Source organism: Theobroma cacao, chromosome 4 (assembly GCF_000208745.1).
Source record: "Theobroma cacao cultivar B97-61/B2 chromosome 4, Criollo_cocoa_genome_V2, whole genome shotgun sequence".
Lineage (NCBI taxonomy): Eukaryota > Viridiplantae > Streptophyta > Magnoliopsida > Malvales > Malvaceae > Theobroma > Theobroma cacao.
The window spans coordinates 25576791-25597854 of NC_030853.1; the positions used below are offsets into that span (position 1 = coordinate 25576791).

At 35.6% G+C, this 21064-nt stretch overlaps 4 protein-coding genes across 4 annotated transcripts; 1 reads left to right on the forward strand and 3 right to left on the reverse strand.

The window, feature by feature from the left end:
• On the reverse strand, window positions 252-1958 carry LOC108661528 (cannabidiolic acid synthase-like). Its single transcript, XM_018118926.1, has one exon. It carries the CDS (start codon window positions 1940-1942, stop codon window positions 335-337), a length of 1608 nt encoding a protein of 535 aa, XP_017974415.1. The 5' UTR covers window positions 1943-1958; the 3' UTR covers window positions 252-334.
• On the reverse strand, window positions 3515-5266 carry LOC18602609 (cannabidiolic acid synthase). Its single transcript, XM_007034107.2, has one exon. It carries the CDS (start codon window positions 5231-5233, stop codon window positions 3626-3628), a length of 1608 nt encoding a protein of 535 aa, XP_007034169.2. The 5' UTR covers window positions 5234-5266; the 3' UTR covers window positions 3515-3625.
• On the forward strand, window positions 14170-15645 carry LOC18602610 (glycine-rich cell wall structural protein). The gene has a single exon (XM_018119089.1). It carries the CDS (start codon window positions 14170-14172, stop codon window positions 15643-15645), a length of 1476 nt encoding a protein of 491 aa, XP_017974578.1.
• On the reverse strand, window positions 18447-20228 carry LOC18602612 (cannabidiolic acid synthase). Its single transcript, XM_007034110.2, has one exon. The coding sequence runs from the start codon at window positions 20178-20180 to the stop codon at window positions 18591-18593; it is 1590 nt and encodes a 529-aa protein (XP_007034172.2). The 5' UTR covers window positions 20181-20228; the 3' UTR covers window positions 18447-18590.

Below are 21064 nucleotides of genomic sequence, written 5' to 3' on the forward strand. Positions count from 1 at the left end.
TAATCATCTCAATTATTTGCTTTTAACTTTAGAATCTTGCCATGTATCTTACAATAATTAAGCCCTTACCAGTTATATAATTATTGCACGTGAATAAACATTAAACCAAAAATATAAAAATTAGTCCTTAAAATACAAAGTAATAGTAAAACTGTATGATTACAAAATTATGCATCTGCAAATGGTACATAATTTATTAATTAGGCTTTTCGCGGCAAAAAAAGTAAGAAAAAAACTCACACAGCTTTTATTTATTTAACATAATTTTCCATCCAAATCACTTTTTTAACAAATTTTTATTGTCAAGGTTACTTTCAAGGCATCTTTTCTTTAATCAAGAGAAAAGAGGAGGGATGCTTTGTTCATGCTTGAAAAAATTCTTTGGGTCAATCATTGTCTTCACATGTACCAACCTATCAAAGTTCTTCTTGAAATACTTATGACCCCAAATACTTGCTTGCTCAAAACTTGTGTTACCTTTGTTATTAAGTCCGATGTCGAGATCTCTATAGTTAACATAAGCTTCTCGTGGATGTTTTGAAACAAATGAGCTCATGTAACCATAAAAATTTCTAATCCAACTCAAGTACTTTTGAGATTTTATGTTGTCTTTTTCTTTCCAACCCACATTATATATGATCTTGTACAAGTTGCCAGCTCTATGTGGGAATGGAGTTGCGGTCTCTGGAATCTCATCCATTTTTCCTCCATAAGCAACAAAACTGATACCGACAAATTCTGCGTCTACATCATAAAGTTTTGACCATATTCCTGTAAATGAAGTTTCAGGAATAGGTTCCTTCACATAGTCAGATTTCATTTTGAATGAAGGACCAACAAGAGTAGTCTTGTAGCTCCTGTCAAGTAATATATCCATGGTTCCATTTTGAATTTGGCGAAAGTAGAGAATAGATTCAATCCAACTCATTTCAGTACAATCTTCCTTCCTTAGTCCAAGCTCAGGAAATCTCTCTTGCATCAATGGAATGAGCTCATCAACCTCACCAAGATACAAGGAATGAAAGGAAGCTAGAATTGTCCTTTGCCCATCTTGACTAGAGTTCACCTTTCTAAAGGAAATACTAGAGAATATGTCATGAGGAAGCTTGGGTGCAACATATTGCCAGAGATGAACAAGTTTGGTTGCATTCTGTTCCAAGGTCTTGCTCACTGTGAATACTGTAACAGTTGCTGGAACATGAACCAACTTTACTTTCCACGCGAGGACAATTCCAAAGCTACCTCCTCCACCTCCTCGAATTGCCCAAAACAAATCTTCTCCCATGGATTTTCTATTGAGAATTCTCCCATTAGTATCGACAAATTGAGCATCAATTATATTATCAACAGCTAGACCGTATTTCCGAAATAATAAACCATAACCTCCGCCGCTGAAGTACCCCCCAACTCCCACAGTGTGGCAAACACCAGCAGGGAAGGTAAGAGTTCTACTTCTTTCAGCAATTCCATAATATAGTTCCCCGAGAGTAGCACCAGATTGAACCCATGCCACTTTATTTTCTACATCAACATCGATTGCTCGAAAATTAACCAAATCAATGATGACAAATGGAACTTCGGAAGTATAAGAAAGACCTTCATAATCATGACCACCACTTCGAATCCTAATTTGAAGCTCGTGTTTTCTTGAACAATATATTGTAATTTGAATGTGGGAAGCATGCAATGGTGCCACTATGACTAAAGGTTTAGGAGTATCTGGTTCAGAGAATCTAAGATTTCGAATAGAAGACTCCAAAATAGAAGAATATGATGAATTATATGGTGTATAAATGACTTTAGAAATGGAAGAGGAGTCCTCAGAATGAAAAGAAGAAAGGCAATGAAGGAATTTGTTGTGGCTTTGAGCTAAAGTTGCCCATGACGATGATAAGAGAACAAGGAAAAGAATAGGAAACATTGAAAAGTAACAAGAGTTCATATCTGAAGTTGGTTTTGTGCGTATCACTTCGTTTGGAGTGCCTTCATTTATAGTAGTACAGGAATCAATGCTTGCATACTTGGAATTTTCCTATTGTTTAAAGACTATCGAGCATATTGAAATTAAGCCTTACCGTTGTTTGAAAGTTTGAACATTAAGGGTGAAGCCAATCAGCAAAGCAAAGGTCAAGAAGTCGTTTTCCATACAGAAAAAAAGAAAATATTCTTTCCCTGAACAGTGTTGTTACATTTATTTCAAATTAATTAGTCAACATTATCATTTTGCACGTAATTACAAGGAGAGAATATGAGTGGGAGTGAGCTTGCTTTAGTTGACTATTCTTACAAGAAGAAATATTCAAGCAATGTTAAGTCTCTTTCAAATATTCTAGCTACCGGTGTCAATTTCTTAATGGACATATAGTTGTTTCTTCTTTACAATATCATCCAGATAAGATTAAACGTTTACAAGTTTAGCAAGAAATTAAATGGATGCACCTGGTCCTAGCTAACAAGAATACAATTTGTTTAAGCAAGGAATTTAAAGCCTAGTTGTTTACTATGAACAAGACACATTTGAACGCAAGATGTAGAAAATTCTCTTGTGCTGCCTATCGAGCTCTATTTGCTTGTCAAACAAGTAGCCACGTGATGCAAAGTGCTTGGATTTTGAAAACATAGAAACGACTGATCTAAGCGCTTGGCTTTCCGGAGAAACTCAAGTACATTAATTAAGCCACTTCACTTAAATTTTTTGACTAATAGTTCTAGTACAGTGTAGGAAGGAATATTATTAGTGATAATAATATATATTTTTTCAAAAAAGGATTCACAAAAAAATGATGTGTAGAAATAATTAATGACCCCTTAAACGAGGTTTAATAACACACATTGATTAACCGCGTTGTTTGTGTTTCGCTAGCTCTTAAACTTTATTTTTTAATTTATACTGCGCTAATTAAGGATGTAACTATATTTATTTTAATGGAATAAGCACATTGTTTGTATATGTTTACAAATATAGTCTGACTTTGTCTTCCAAGAAAAATAAAGAAAAGCATAGGATGCTATAATTCGAGCAAAGAACTATCTGCTAACATGTGATAATCATTTGATTGGATTCTTTCATGAATTTTGTTTTGTCCTCCCTTTCGATTGAGAGAGTCGAAGGTGGGTGGAAGCAACGGATCAGAAGGGTTGACATGATTAATTTTACTACTTTTACTGGGTGATTGCTGAAGCAAAACCATCAGCCATCATATATAATTTAACTGAAATTCCATAAGAATTTCAGGACCCTACTGCGGGTCCACCGTCTATGTAAAAGTGTCTTAAATATCCTAACTTTATTGGGTTTAACTTCAGAATCTTGACACATATCCTGGAGTTAAGCCCACACCAATCATATAAAACTTTAGATAAAAGTACAAAAAATGGTTCATAAAATACAAAGTAATAATAAAGTTGTATAATTGCAAAATTATGCATCTACTAATGGTATATAAATTATAATTTATGGTTACGTCATGTATTCAAATCATCGTGACAAACAAATAGTAATAAAAAAACTCACTGAACTTTCTTTTATTTAATATAATCTTCCATCCAAATCACTTTCTTAACAAAGTTTTATTGTCTAACAGAGTTTTATTGTCAAGATACTCGATCAACATGCTTTTGCTAATCAAGAGAAAAGAGGAGGGATGCTTTGTTCATGCTTGAAGTAATTTTTGGGATCAATCATTGTCTTCACATATACCAACCTGTCAAAGTTTTTCTTGAAATATTTACGACCCCAAATACTTGCTTGCGCAAAACTTGTGTTGCCTTTGTTGTTAACTCCGATGTCAAGATCTCTATAATTAACATAAGCTTCTCGTGGAGATTTTGAAACAAATGAGCTCATGTAGCTATAAAAATCTCTAATCCAACTTAGGTACTTTTGGGATTTTACGTTGTCTTCTTCGTTCCAACCCACGCTATATATGATCTTGTATAAGTTGCCAGCTCTATGTGGGAATGGAGTTGCAGTCTCTGGAATCTCATCCATTTTTCCTCCATAAGCAACAAAACCGATACCAGCAGATTCTGCTTCTACCTCATAAAGTTTTGACAATATTCCTGTGAATGCAATTTCAGGAATAGGTTCCTTCACATAATCAGATTTTGCTTTGAATGAAGGACTAACAAGAGTAGTCTTGTAACTCCTGTCAAGTAAAATATCCACAGTTCCATTTTGAATTTGGCCAAAGTAGATAACAGATTCAATCCAACTCATTTCAGTACAATCTTCCTTTCTTAATCCAAGCTCAGGAAATCTCTCTTGCATCAATGGTATGAGCTCATCAACCCCACCAAGATAAAAGGAACTAAAGACAGCTAGAGTTGTCCTTTTCCCATCTTGACTAGAGTTCACCTTTGTTAGGACAACATTAGAGAACATGTCATGAGGAAGCTTGGGTGCAACATATTGCCAGCGATGAACAAGTTTGATCGCATTTTGCTCCAAGGTCTTGTTGATTGCGAATACCGTTACAGTTTCTGGGACGTGAACCAACTTTACTTTCCATGCGAGGACAATTCCAAAGCTACCTCCTCCACCTCCTCTAATTGCCCAAAACAAATCTTCTCCCATGGATTTTCTGTTGAGAATTCTCCCATTAACATCGATAAATTGAGCATCAATTATATTATCAACAGCAAGACCATATTTTCGAAATAATAAACCATAAGCCCCGCCGCTGAAGTGCCCCCCAACTCCCACAGTGTGACAATTACCAGCAGGGAAAGCAAGAGTTTTACTTTTTTCAGCAATTCCATAATATAGTTCCCCAAGAGTTGCACCAGATTGAACCCATGCCACTTTACTTTCTATGTCAACATCGACTGCTCGAAGATTAACTAAATCAACGATAACAAATGGAACTTTGGAGACATAAGAAAGACCTTCAAAATCATGACCACCACTTCGAGTTCTAATTTGAAGCTCATGTTTCCTTGAACAATATATTGTAGTTTGAATATGGGAAGCATGCAATGGTGTCACAATGACTAAAGGTTTAGGGGTAGTTGGCTCAGAGAATCTAAGATTTTGAATAGAGGACTCTAAAATGGAGGAATATGATGAATTATTTCGCGTATAAATAACTTTGGAAATGGAAGAAGAGTCATCGGAATGAAGAGAGGAAAGGCAATGAAGGAAATTCTCATGGCTTTGAGCTGAAGTTGTCCATGACAAGGATAAGAGAACAAGAACAAGAATCGAAAACATTGTAATGTAAGGAGGTTTCATTTATGAAGTTTGTTTTGTGTGTATATGAGTTCTTAAGAGTGCCTTTACTTATAGTAGTACAGGGAGCAGTGCTTGCATACATGGAAAATTTCCTAGTGTTTGAAGACTATCGAGCATATTTAAATTAAGTTGCCGGTTGTTTGAAAGTTTGAACATTGGGTTAGCCAATAAGCAAAAGTCAAGAAGTCGTTGTTTTTCGTATATAAAAGTATTAAATGTTGTTGCCCTCAACGGTGTTGTGACATTTTCTCCAAAGTTGATTTCTCTACATTATCTTTTTGACTGATCACATGTGACTCTTAAGTTCATATATGAAGATTCCTTTACACGGCAATTAAAAGGACAGAAAGTGGTTGGGGTGAACTTTCCTTAATTAGTTGCTGGTCAAAAAAAAAAAAATAATCTTTCTTCAGTTGACTATTCTTACAAAAAAACTTCAAGCTAGTGTGAATTTAGTAACGGAGATAATTGTTTCTTCTTTATTTAATCATGATATAAGGAGTTGTTGGTGATATGCCACTTTAAGATGTACGAATTTCACTAATTTCTCTTGTGTGATCTTCCAACGATATTACTTGCCAAACAAGTAGCCGCATGATATTGGAAAATTAAAACACATATAACGTGCGTGACTTTCCAAGAAAACTAGAGCAAATTAATTAAGCCACTTCAAATAATTATAATACAAGCATTTGTAAGAAAATGTCATGTAAATTATTTTTTGAACCACCAAATGAAATATATATTATTCAACCGACTTAGATTCCAAATTTTAATCAAAGGAAAAGATGAGGGATGCTTTGTTTATACTTGAATAAGTTCCTTAGATCAATAATTGTTTTTACATGGATTAATCTATCAAAATTTTTCTTGAAATATTTATGATCTCAAATACTTACTTGCTTAGACAAAACTTGTGTTACCTTTGTTATTAAGTCTAATGTCAAGATCTAAAGAATTTGAAACAAATGAGCTCATGTAACTATAAAATTTCGCTACAACATAAATTGGTTTTAATAACCCTATTTTAGCTGCACTTTTATATTTGCATCTAAAGAATTTGTTATAGTATTTGGACTTTAAGATTTAGATGTATTTTTTATTTTATAGCTCATAAAAAATTTAATACCTTTTATATTTCTTTGTTTTAATTAAGAAATTGGCACTCTTACATCTTACAATCTCTCTTTCTCTCTACATTAAAAGAATATCAATTATTTTTTTCTTTCTATTTTTCACTTTTTATATTGAACACTAAGAATGAAAAATATCTTTCTTTTTTTTTCTTTTCCTTTACTCACCCTTTTTTTTTTCCATCTTTTGAATTTTTCTTCCTTGTTATCAAATATTTTTTGAAAATTAAATGTGCTAATTAGAGCAAAAACCTAACCTTGCAATAGTTTGAATAGAATCTTAAGATAATGTAATACTAGTAAATTGGAGCATTTATCTTCCCAATACCTATCATTTGGGAATGTAGCCTTTGGTAGGTTAATTTTTCAAGTTAGTTATCAATCCCTACAAGAGCCATATGAAAATTAATGCATAGATCGATGACTATATGGAAATATGGAAAATGTAGAAACACTTTTTAAATTCCAATTCATTGGAAAACATCTATCTCCCCTCTATCTTTCTATATCTCTTTCTTTTCTTCCAAAATCTTTCCCTTTCCCTCCTCATGCTTCTCCTCTCTACATTCCAAAACCTCTTTCTTTTCTTTTTTACTTCCTTCGTTCATTGCTTTACCTAGTTAAGCTAATTTTGCTTGTAAAAATCTCACTTGTTTAATCTCACCATCTTTCCCCCAAGAAACTAGGTTTTCGTCTAATGTTACCCCTTTTAGTATAAAACCAGGGCACTCAGACATTCGTGCATGTGCAAACTATGAAGCATATCTGGCTTGAAGTCCTTGTTGCTTGAAAGTTAATTTTGGTTGATTTAATTATGAGCATTTGCTAAGTCGCTTTGAAAAAAAAAAAAAAGAAATGAAAAAGTCATGCCCATTTCTTCATGGACACTGTTGCTCTCCTTTTCATTTTTTTTTTAAAGATAAAACTGTGTTCTCCTTTTCTTTTAAGAATCTGTTTTAGATCATATATTACATATATAAAAATGTCTTCGTAACAAATATAATCTAAAAGACATATATATTTCCAGCGTGTAGATGCCCCCCTTGTAATGGATAAATGGTTTCTTCTGTACTCTGATGGTTATATGGTTATTTTGGTTTGAGTATTTTGGAGTTTTGTTGTAACTTATATGGATTTTAAGGGGTGTTGTAGCTACTTTAGTATTTGTTTTCTGCTTTTTTATTTTTTTCTTGCTACGTAATCTCTTCATTGCTTAATAAATTTCTTTGATTTAACTAAAAAAATGAAATTTACATATATAAAATGACATGTTGCCTTTAATAATTTGTGTTGTTCCATTTCCTTTAATTGCATCACAAGTTGCTTTCATTTCTGTATATAGTTTATTATCCTATACACCGAAAACTTATGAATTTCACAAACGAAATTAAATGCATCAGGAGTCTATGTAAATTGTAAATAATAATAATTACTAAGTTGACATATTTATTTACATGAACACATCACATGTATGTTAATCTATTTTTTAAAAATTTAAAAACACAGCCAACAATGCATAGAATGTATAATAATAATCTTTTAATATTCAACTACGTTTTTTTTTTTGGCACGAAAGAAGGGGAGCTCGGAAGTGGTGTGAAGTGTGTTTAGTTAATTTTTCTACATTGAACATCTTCAAGCTATTAATTAATAATAATCTATTTTTAGCCCTCCAAGTCCAAAAAACAAATTTTATTATATGCATGGTGCGAATTTTTTAAATGAACATAATTATTTTTTTTATTTTATTATTTAATTAAAATAATATTTTAAATTAATTTTGAACAACTTACTTTAAGTTGTTCAAAATATAAAGAAAAAGAGAACCTAATTAAATTGAAGAGCAAACACATGGGTTGTGTTACAGTTTCGGACCTCGATATAGGTTGAAATTTATGTTCCATGCAATTTTCCTTACTTTCATAATTATTATAATTATAAATACCTATAGTAGTACGTTGACGTGATTTCAATGTGACAGAGAATAAACATTGCTCGATCTGCATATATAAATAAACCCATATAGTGAAATTAATTCGATGTTATTCAAGAGCTAACATTCTTAAAAAAAGAGTAAGCAAAAATCTATCTGATTCTGATATACCTTCAAGCAAAAAAGGTTTATCGTATACATGTTCGTTCATTTAGACTTTTTTTTGGAGGTAGGGAATTCTATTGGTCATGTACAAGTGCTTTGCCATTGTTTCTAGACCTTTTTTTTTTTGGTTTCAAATAAAAAATATTTAGGTATATTCTCAAAATTGCATTATTAATTAGCCTTTATATTAGATTATGTTAGTTTTTTTAAAAGGCAATGGAATTTTATTAGAATCTTAGAAAAGTTTAGCTTCCTCGAGCCTAAGAAGAAAAAAAGATAAAGAAACGCCCCAAATACAAAAATTACAAAAAGGCAAAAGAATGTCTTATAGGAAAAATCTTTACTTTTGCCAACCCATTTGTAGTAGTAAAAAAAGGAGAAGAAGAGAAAGATAGAAAAAAATAGTAAAAAAAAGAAAGGAAAAAGAAAAAGGAAAAAATTGGAATAAAAAGGAAAAGGGGATGGCCTGAATCCACCATTTTGTATGCTTGTATAGACATTTTCTGATGGCTGATTCATTTTGAACTGTTTTGACTTTTCTTTTATTTCTTTTCTTTGATGGAGAGGCTCATGATGCCTTCTTTTTTCACAAGGCTTTCTTTCATTGGGGTCTTTTTTGGCTGTGGGGGGAGGGTGGGTTCTTGACCATTTTGCCCTTTGGATGTGTTTTGGGTGGGAGTTTGAGGTTGCGGGAGTCTTGAGAGACTCACTGGAGTTGTGTTTTTGGTGTGGGGAGAGGGGGTGTGCAATTTGTGTCCACCTAGGAGAGTGTAGTGTCTTGTTGTTAGGGGACTTTGGTTTCTATTTTATTCCACGCTTGTAAAGTTCTAGGAACGGGAACCTTTGGCCTTTTACTTCAGATGAATACTATCACACCAACTTTAGGTAGTAGGTTCATAGGTTTGGTCTCTGTCTTCTCTAGATGCAGGGGTGTCATCTTTTCTTTCTGCAATTGAATTGACGTGATCTATGTGCATGGTGAGTCATTGAGCTTTTTTGCTCGTGGAACGGTTTGATGAAGTGATGGATCTCTTGGCATGGCTTTCTCATGTCTTTCTGCTAGCTCTGGTTCATCTTTTACGTCTCATTGTTTTACTGATTGAAGAAGATGGCTTCTTTGTGCTTTTCGCTGGTGAACCTCTGTCTCTGTCGCTTCTGATGGCTCGGGGTGGTTGTGGGGGTTAGGATTGTGGACTCTCTTTCTGGCGAAGATGTTTTTGCCTTTCTGATGCCTTTCTCATGGTCACAGGGCTTTTCTGCATGGTTGTTTTTGTGCTGCGGAGCAGCCATCTAGTTTGTATTGGCTGGCTCACTTTGTGTAATTTAATCACTGTTTTACACCTATACCGGGTTTCTAGGGCCATGGAAGTCTTTGACGTAACAGGTTAGAGACTTGAAATGATATACCGGTATTAAGGTTGAATAAATTCACATTTAAAAAAAAGAATATGCTTGAATGATAGACCTAAATTTGTACATTTATAACTCTCAATATGATTCATAATATGTTTCATCAGTCAAGAAACAGTAGAATGATCGTTAACTCAAAGAATTGCATTGCTAGAGTCACTTTCGATAATGAACAAATGGGAAGTAGCTCAAGGTTATGAAGTGAAAAATAAAAAAACCTTCCTTTATTGCCATGAATTCAACATAGTTAAAGTCTTCTTCGCCAATAGATCATGCCATTTGTAGCTTGATTGTACACTTGACACTTTTATGCGTTTGGATACTTGCGCTTTGAAGTTTGAAACCATTATGGTGGCTGTGGGCATTTAGTATGCAAGTATTGAATTTGACAATTTAATGAAACCCTTATGAAGTTATGACTAAGCAATTGATGCCAAAGGGGAATGGAACTGTAAATGCTTGAAATTAAATGTGAGACTGATGTGGAGTGATGAACTCAAGGCCGCGGGATATATATTGAGGGTTGGAGGTGCTGTAAATGTTGAATATTAAGGGAAAATGAGAGGCCATTAGTTAACATAACTGCATGATATCAGGTTGAAATGGTTAACAGTGCAATTGGAAATGCAGTGTAATTCGAAAGCTTGACACTGTAGGGTGGGGAAATAATCACAAACGTGAGGAATAAAATGAAATCTTTACATTAGTTGAAAGCCCTTGAGTGGAGTACAAACATTGAGGAGGCTCAGGGGTGGACAGCTATTACGTAAGTGTGGGCAGTACCACAACAGAGATCACTCGCAGCAAGGAGATTGCATGGCGGCCCCAAAAACGAATTATCTTAAATTCAATGTGAATGGAGGTGTGCTTAGAGACAGTTCAGGAGGGTACAAGGTATGTTTAGGGCTTTGGTAAGGTATAGTGGCATCAATGGAAAACTTGAATTTGGCGATTTTGCATGGATATACTATCTATTTAGATCTGGGGCATAACTATGCAAAATTGCTTGTTTATTTATGGAGGAAAGAGGGATGGAGGAGCTGGAACATAATGGTGGATTGACCTGGGATGTTTTCAAGCTGGTGGCTGCTATATGAAATTGAGAGATAGCATGGAACCCTCACAAGGGGAAAACCGTGGAAAAATATTGTTGAGGTATGATTGCAAAAAGAGCGGAGACATCAAGACAGTAGGTGATTGATTATTTTGGATTGGAAAGTGTTGGAGACTTTTGTATTTTTGAGGCTGCTTGTGATTTAATAAGATTGGTATGGGGTTATTGGTGATTTATGGGTGTCGAAACAGATGCTATGTTGAGTTTGTGTTTCCAATTTTGGAGGGCAAGCAAGCGCAACTAGAATGGATTGGGGTCAAGTCCGTAGATTGTCATAGGCAGTACTAGGTGCGACCCTTTATGTTGTCTTACTATGTAAAGGGATACATGGGTGATTAATGACTAATGTGTTGGTGAAGGAAACTTTTTTGGAAGGCTTTTACCTGTAAATAGAAGGTTGAACTTCTGTGTTCGGTTTTCCAAGGTTTATGTATCAGTTTGATGCATTAATAAATCTGCTGACTTATCAAAAAAAAAAAAGCTACCTAAGTAGAAAGGGAGTTAGAACTAGCAGCAAGAGGAAGGCCGTAGCCGAGATATTTAGTGGGAAGTTTTCCAAGTTTGCATTTTATAGAGGCTACCTAAGCTTCAAAAGCTTGCTGTTCCACATTGACACCCATCAAACAAAGAAGTTTATTTTAAGGCCAGAAATAACTTGAAAAGCCATTCAAAATTCTATTGATGCTCTTGAGTTGGTGCGGGTCATATATACAAAAAAGAATGATATCATCAGTACTAAATTAAGATGAGAAATTGTCAAAAAGATGCTATCAATTTGGAGCTCACAAAAATTTCGATAAAATTGGCCTATAGAATACTTAGATATTCAACAACAAGATTGAACAGAAAGAAGAAAGTGGATACCCTTGCATTAGGCCTTTCTTCGTCGTGAATTGTGATGTAAGAGCACCAGGAACTAAAATAGAAACACACTAATAAAGTGGCTCGTCGCTTGAGGATGCGAAGGGTTTGTTGGCTGATACGTTGGCTGTTGTTCCCAGCTTCTATGAGAGTGTTAGGGTATTCTCTTTCTGTTTCACGCTGATGGCGCCTTTCTGTTTTGTGTATGTAACGGATAAATTTCTGTGTAGAACGTTAAGGATTGTTTGTGTACTACTGCCCTTAGCGTTTGGTATAGGTAGGTAGATCCTAGATCAAATGATGCTATCAATATCTGATTGAGTAGCATGATTCTTTTGTAAATGTACCAGCTTCACTCCCTCACTAACCGTTTATGTCATGAGAGTCTTTTGCATAATAAACTCAAGATTTGAAATGACACATTAGTGTCGAGGTTAATTTTGCTGAAGATGACAATTCATTCCCAAAGCACATTGGCTTCCTTGATGCTCTCTCTTCTCCACATCTCCTCCTTCCCTTAAATTATGTTAGTAATTAGCATATTACTAACAAGATGTTACCAATACGACTTATCAGTCAATAAAATCTTTTATTAAAGTTTCTGAATGTGTATATACCTACATGTCCAATTTGTGCTCCTGAAAGGATTAAGAATGCCAGCAAGAGCTTTAACCTTCCTATAATGAGTGGCTCTCATGGCTTGTGTATCAAATCCAACATTGTGTCTCCACCATTTGTTCTATATTGATTCTCATCATCCTCTTGCCAAAACGCATTTCCAATTGCGTACCTTTCTTCCTACTTAAACAACCAACGATTATGATCAAAATCTCGTCTGCGTAACAAAATGGACTTGTGATATCTACTGACTTCGTTACAGACATCCTTGTACCTAGTTTCTACCACATTCTAAGCCCGTTGCCACCACCCTACCCTTCCCCTATTCGCCTGAAATTATATGCCATGAGTCTGAAGCAAATCGAGATATGGAATCATAAAATTCTGAGCTATTCCTTTTAATCGTGCAACAGAAACAAGATTATAGAAAAAAAATCAAAGTACCATAAAATAAAAAAATTTATTGGCTCACTAACTCTAAATTGACAAAAAAAAAAGCTATATCATAGACACACAATTTTCTTTTACCCAAATTGAATTCCATAGACATTCTTTAAGTCACACTGAAAATCTTACACCAAACTTTAACTAAGTCACTACCCACAACCACTTTGACAGATGTTGGTAATAACAAAGTTTTAGTATAAACCCTTCAAAACATAAATGAGGACGCATATGCTTGAATATTTAGTTTAATGGTGTATATATATATATATATATACCCTGTTAAAATAGTTAAATTCCAATCTCCCTCTCGAATTAAAAAAAAAATTGACAGCATACTAAACATTTTATACTTGTTATAGCATATAACCACTCGCACCAAACTAATTTACAAGTAATACTAAAAATAAACTGAGAAAGAAAAAAACTACCACTGAAATCACCACACATAAGCTCCTATGAAAATCCTTGGTTTATTCCAACAAATTAATATGTGCCTTATTCACGCTCAAGTTTGGAGTCTGAAGAAGGCGCTAACCCTGGTTGGCTATCAAGTATTAGTGGCATAAGATGGAACAATGTAATTGATAGGGTCATTTTGGTGTTATAGGTCACCAGAGATGTCAAAATCATTGTCCTTAGGTAAGATTATAACTTGTCCGCTTTATGTCTGACAGGCAAATTTTATTGCCTAAAGTGGCGAAGGAGCATATGTTTGGACCTTTAATGTTGCCATTGCTGATGTGGTTTTGGTTTGTTGTAACTAGCTAAACCATGTATGCATTGTTTTATCATGCAAAATAAATGTTTTTTTTTATTATTATCATGAGAAAATCAAAATTGGAAATCCCTTTAAAAAAAAAGTAAAAAATGGAAATAATGGAAAAGAAAGTGGACTTGTCTGTTCGATGGCTAGTTGAAAAAATAAAAAATGGAAAAAATTCTGTTGATGAGTTGAATGGTTTGCAATTGGATTTCTAGTTTTAGGGGCTGGTGGAACGATTTTTACTCCCTTGCTTTAAGCTTGGCCTTTTAATTAGGCTCTGAGTAAATTCAGTCCCCCCTTCCCCCCTCTCCCCTCCTCTATATAAATATTCCCTTTCTTCATAAGTAAAAGTAACCAACAAAAAAAAAATAAGATAGGAAATCTCCAGGAGATTGAAACAATATCCATAGTTCGTTAGTGAGAAAAGGATATAGTTATTTTGTCACAAAACAACTCTTGTAAGCTAATTTTTGCTCAAGGTTTTAGCCAATAATGGTTGTTTTTTCTCATTGCTTTGTGGTTGCTTTCTTGTGTGTTCTTCTTGTAGATAGTGTTGTGATTGCTAATTATCCTCAAGTTAATGGAGTTGACAAGGGTTTGCTTCATCGTTCATCTTTGTTTGAGACCAATGGAGGTCGTTTTTTACATGAAAAAAATAGGGATTTAGGTGGTGATTTTGGCGGAGGTGGGGGTGTCACAGGTGATTTTAGTGGAAGAAAAGGTATTGGTAGGGGTGTTGGCAACCTTAATGGTGAAGCAGAATGGAAGCTAAGTGGTGGCCATAGTCAAGGTGGAGGACTATTTGGTGGCATAAATGGTGGCCACAAGCTTGGTGCAATAGCAGGAGGTGGACTTGGTGGTGGCAGTCTTGGGGCTGGTGTTGGTGGAGGGTTGGGTAGTGGGGGAGGCCTAAGTGGTAGTGGTGGACTTGGTGGTGGACAAAGAACTGGAATGGGTGGTGTTGGTGTCGTTGATGGTGGAGCTAAAGGTGGATTAAGTGGTGCTAGCAGCCTTGGTGGTGGAGTAGGAGGGCAGTTAGGTGGTGGCCATGATATAGGCGGAGGACATCATGGTGGTCATGGACATGGCCACAAACTTGATGGAGGTGCAAGAGGTAAATTAGGTGGTGGGCTTAGTGGAGGTGGCGACATTGCTACTGCTAATGGAGCTAGTGCTAGAGGTAGTCTCGGAGGTAACGCTAGAGTAGTAAGAGGGCATGATGCAAGTGGTGGAGGAGGATTAGGAGGTAGTGTAAGCGGTAGTGCCAATGGTGGTGCTAAGGGTGGAGGAGAACTTGGTGTTGCTGATGGAGTTAATGAAGGAGTCAGAGCTAATGGTGGATTTGCCAAAGGAGAAGGAGTAGGTGGTGGAGGTGGTGTCAATGGTGGTGTTAAGGGTGGAGGAGAATTTGGTGTTGCTGATGGAGTCAATAAAGGAATCAGTGTTAATGGTGGATTTGCCAAAGGTGTAGGAGTAGGTGCAGGGCTAGGGGCTAGTGGAGGAGGCTTCGTGGGCAGTGTTAATGGTGGTTCTAAGGGTGGAGGAGAAGTTGGTGTTGTTGGTGGAGTCAATAAAGGAATCAATGTTAATGGTGGATTTGCCAAAGGTGTAGGAGTCGGTGATGGGCATTGGGTTGGTGGAGGAGGCTTAGGAGGTAGTTTTAATGGTGGTGTTAATGGTGGAGGAGAAGTTGGTGTTGCTAGTGGAGTCAATAAAGGAATTAGTGTTAATGGTGGATTTGCCAAAGGTGTCGGAATAGGTGGTGGGCTTGGGGGTGGTGGAGGCGGTCAAGGAGGCTTAGGAGGCGGTGTCAATGGTGGTGTTAAGAGTGGAGGAGAATTTGGTGTTGCTAGTGGAGTCAATAAAGGAATCAGTGTTAATGGTGGATTTGCCAAAGGTGTAGGAGTAGGTGGTGGGTTTGGGGGTGGTGGAGGAGGCCTAGGAGGCAGTGTCAATGGTGGTGCTTAGGGTGGAGGAGAATTAAGTGTTGCTGGTGGAGTTAATAAAAGAGTCAGATTTAATGGTGTATTTGCCAAAGGTGGATTCGTTGCTGCTGCTGGTGGTCGACACTAATACATATTGCATGCAAACAAAACTCTAGTAGTAAAGTGTAATTGCATATCCTTGAAGATATGTAGAAGTTCTTATAGTTCTTTGTTTGGTTAAATGCTAAATTAGGGATTCTTATATGATATATATATATATATATATTAGGGTATGACTGTAAGACCTGTTAGATTTTCATGCAAGCGTGCATGAGAAGTTTGTAAGCTTGTAATCTATATTATATATCTTCTTGATATCAAGTACAGAGAAGATCAGAATAACTTTTTCTTCACGTATTCCCAACCTGATAGATTATGAAGCAGAGGATCAATTATTTTGAGATTGTATAAAGTTTGAAACCAGCATAATGAAACCCACTGATCACAAAGATTTTAAGGTAAAACCATGTACATAGTATTATAGCTTTCCAAGTAGCTAACAACATTGTAAGTTGTAGCTTGGAAATTGATATTATCTTGGTGTTATGATATAATTCTCTTACTTTTCATTCGTGGCTTACATTTTTATATTTGAGTTATATATGTTTGTTTTGCATGGTACCGAAAGGGGAGGAAGACAAAAGTGTTGTCTTCTTTTTTTAGTTGATTATTTTTCTGAAAAAAAAAACACAAGTTTAAGCAATTTTTTTTTTTTAAAAAGCTGATAGTTCATTGAACAAAAGAAACGTAACTATAAACCATCAAGGAGGAAGCCCAACCTTCAACCTCCAAACCATCAACAAGTTCAAGCAATTAGACAAGTATATATTCAGGCGGTGTCAATTTATTTAAGCAATGTTTGGTAGGGAGGAAGGAAAATGGAGAGAAAGGAATTAGGTGAGGAAAGGAAAAAGGAGGAGAGATAGGAAAATCATTTTGTTTCCCTGAATTTGATCCGAAGGGTGGAAAATAGAGGAAAAGAAAGAGATCATGTGCAAAATTATGAATAAAATCATTAATTTAAGTTGAACGGATATTTTCCTTCCTCTTTTCCAAGGATTGGATTTGAGAGTAGTGAAAATTACAAATTCACTCATTTTCCTTCCTGCCTTCCTCCAATTTCCTTCTTACCAAACAAATAAAATGATGAAAGAAAGTAATTATTCCTTTCACTCCTTTTTTTTTTTTTTCTTTTTCCCTCCTACCAAACACAGCGTTTTCTCATATTTCCCAAAAACCGTTTCTAACTGCTAAGTTTAGTCCTCGCAGTACAAATGTTTTAACTCTGTTTCCTGTTCAGCCTAATTTTCCCCGATTTTCAATCTTTTTGTCCCAGAAAAACAGAGAGCCATTTCAACAGGTTCAAAGAATGTATCATGTTGAATCATTATGTCCTTGAAAACTAACTGCCAAATTTAGGGAAAAAAATTCAAGCTTTAATAAAGACATCAATAACGACAGCGAGCAACAAGAAAAGGCCAGGTTGCTTTTGGACTTAGGTTCTGGCGAAAATCTTCTTGTTTTCTTGTTGAGGGATTGCCATCTCAGTGTAATTTTCCAGTGTATATTTAGGGTCACTGCATTCTCCATCTAAATCTTTTCATTCTCTAAAATTCTAATTTATACTTTTTTAGATCAAATTACATGAAACAAAAGAAACTGACAAATATGGATACTTCACATTTAAATTGTAGTAATCCAAAGATTTTATTATAACTATAAATACAATATTTACCCTAGGCTAACTTTTCTTTTGGCCTCCTGTTTCCATCATTACTCAACCCACCAACTTCTAACGTCAATTAATTTCAGAATAAAAAAACGAAATCTGCTTCAGGTTTTGAAAGGCTAAGGGAATTTTCTGATCCATTAATGGTGCTGTGTGATGGCTGCTGGTTTTTTGGAGCTGTTTGATGGTGTTCTTTTATGGGTTGGTTTTCCGTGGAGCTTTCGGTGTGTGATTTTGCTTTCTGGGTTCTGTGCTCTGTGGTTGTAGTGGATTGATTGGACCTCTGTGATGGTGATCTTCTTTGGGTCATGTTCGTGTGGTTCTTTTCCTGTGTTATGTACCCTGCGTTTCTTGCATGCCCTTTGGATGCAGTGACTTTTTCTTTGTGATGACTTCTTTTTCTGGTTGTGTGCGCTGCTTGCTGCTTTGGGTTACGGCTGAGTGGTGCTGTTGACTTGGTTTCCAGTTCACAGGGATCTGTGTCCCCCCATCTGTTCCGTGGGATGCAGGGACTCTGCTTCGGGATGGCTTCCTGTGATCATGCTGTTAGGAAGCCGGTAGGCTTTCTTCAAAGCCCTTGTTGGTTGTTTTTGAGAAATAGGGGGTGGTTTGTGCTTTAGGATGAATGATTCATTATGCAGTTTTCATTCTTGTAGTGTTGTGTCCGTCTAGCCTTGTGGACCTGATTCTATGCCTCTTTTTACTGTTTCGAGGAAATGAGGTGATTGTATATACTATGATAGATTTAAGGGGTTTATGACCCCTACCGCCTATAGGTTGTGTGCGATTAACTCTTTTGACAATTGTATAGTTCTCTTTTACCCAAATCAAGTCTGAATGCTATGCAAAGTTTTTTTTAAATGAAAGAGACTTGGAATGGCACTTTGGCCAACAAACAGCATTTAAAAAAAAAACGAAGTCTGCCCTTTTTTTCCAAGAGAAGACCACCTCTCACCCTATTTCTTTCTTTTTAAGGAAAGACCATACCTTCCATGTCACACAATAGTAAGATGTACAAATAATAATAATAATAATAATAAATGTGATTACAAAAGTAAAGGTAATGAGTAAAATGTAAAATTGACAACTAGGCATCCAACTCACAAGATAAAAAATTTTGATCAAGACACTCAAATCAAGATCTTTTTTATTATTTATTCTCGACGCCAAGGGTTACAATAATGACCTCTTTTCTTTTATCAAGATAAAAGAGGAGGAATGCTTTGTTCATGTTTAAAGAAATTTTCAGGATCAATTATTGTTTTAACTTGTACTAATTTATCAAAATTATTCTTAAAATATTTACGGCCCCAAATACGTGCTTGAACATAACTTGTGTTGCCTTTGTTGTTAACTCCGATGTCATTGTCTCTGTAATTAATGTATGCCTGTCGTGGAGATTTAGAGACAAAAGAGTTCATGAAACTGTAAAGTTTTCTGATCCAAGTTATGTACCTTCTAGATTTTATGTTGTCTTCTTGTTGCCAGCCCACAGTGTATACAATTTTGTATAAGTTGCCAGCTCTGTGTGGAAATGGAGTTGCAGACTCTGTAATCTCATCCATTTTTCCCCCATAAGCAATAAAACCTATAACAGCAGATTCTGCATCTTCTTCATAAAGTTTTGACCATATCTCTTCGAGTGCAGTCTCAGGAATAGGTTTTTTCACATAATCAGATTTTGTTTTGAAAGATGGACCATTAAGAGTAGTCTTGTAACTCCTGTCGAGTAAAATATCCAACGATTTATTTTGAATTTGGCCAAAGTAGAGAATAGATTCGATCCAACTCATTTCAGTGCAATCTTCCTTCACTAACCCAAGCTCAGGAAATCTCTCTTGCATCAATGGAATGAGCTCATCAATGCCACCAAGAAAAAAGGAGCTAAAGGAAGCCAGAATTGTTCTTTTGCCATCTTGACTAGAATTTACCCTTCTCATTGTAACAGCAGAGAACATATCATCAGGAAGTTTGTGCGCAACGTATTGCCAACGGTGAACAAGTTTAGTTGCATTTTGTTCCAAGGTCCTGCTAATCCTGAATACCGTCACAGTCGCCGGAACAGAAACCAACTTTACTTTCCATGCGAGGACAATTCCGAAGCTACCCCCTCCACCTCCTCGAATAGCCCAAAACAGATCTTCCCCCATGGATTCTCTGTCAAGAATTCTTCCATTAACATCGATAAATAGAGCATCGATTATATTATCCACGGCAAGACCATATTTTCGAAATAATAAACCATAACCTCCTCCGCTGAAGTACCCACCAATACCCACAGTATGACAAACACCAGCTGGAAAGGCAAGAGTTCTACTTTTTTGGGCAATTCCATAGTAAAATTCACCAAGAATTGCACCAGATTGAATCCATGCAACTTTATTCTTGTCATCAATGTCAACTGATCGAAAGTTGACCAAATCAACGATGATAAATGGAACATGAGAGACATAAGAAAGACCTTCAAAATCATGGCCACCACTTCGAATTCTAATTTGAAACCCATATTTTCTTGAGCAATGAATTGATGCTTGAATATGGGAAGTATGCTTTGGTGTTATAATGATCAAAGGTTTAGGGGTAGTTGGTTCAGAGAACCTAAGATTTTGAATAGAAGACTCCAAAACAGATGAATATGAAGAATTATTTGGCGTGTAGATGACTTTAGAGATGGGAGATGTGTCCTTGGAATGAAAAGAAGAAAGGCAATGAAGAAAATCATTCTCATGCGCATTCGCTGAAATTGCCCATGACAATGAGACGAGAACAAGCAAAAGAAATGGAGACATTGAAAAGTGAGAAGGTTTGTTTTCTGAACTTGATTTTATGCATATCTGTTTATCAGGATTTCCCTTATTTATAGTAGAGAGAGCAATGCTTGCACACGGCTTTGAGGATGTGAACCTCTTGGCTCCAGGGTGCTTTGAAAAGTCTGAAGACTATTAGGCAAAGCATATTAAGGAAGCCCATTAATTTTCCTCGAAAATTTTGGCCGACTTGGACTTTGGATAAGACCATAAGCGAAGCCTCAAAATCTAGATGAGTCATATCCATGAGATTTTGACCGTATCATCTAAATCGAGTGACGCATTTAATATTTAAAAAAGTATATATCTAGCTTTAGCTCGAGCATCTAGATCCAGCAAATTTCAATCTCCAAATTTGAAACGTGTTTTTTATCGGTTAATTGAACCAAAATGGACAATTCTAGCGGACAAGACAAGAGAAAGTGGCCGTAAATATAATAATAAACAAACATTTTGATTTCAAATATTCCAAATATATTTATCGTGTTGTATGAAAATAAGGAAACGTGTTTTTGGGTAAACTCATTTAATAAATGTTGATTGTCGATAATTCTAATTAATGATTTACTGATTCACCTATAAGATTTTATTTGACTTTCAAATAAAATATGACAACTGTTATAGAGTATATAACTTGTTCACCCAAATAAATTAATTTCTTCTTTGTTTTTTTTTTTTCTTTACTTCACCGCCAAAACAGGAATACTTTTGAGAAACTTGTTGCTCTAAATAATTCATCAGAAAAAGTTAATGCAATAGGTATTGTAAGCAATGATATTATTACCCCATTAGATTCTATCAAATCTTTGAGGACCCAAAAAGAAAAGACGGGTGGGCATCAATGAATCTTTTGTCCCGAGAGGATC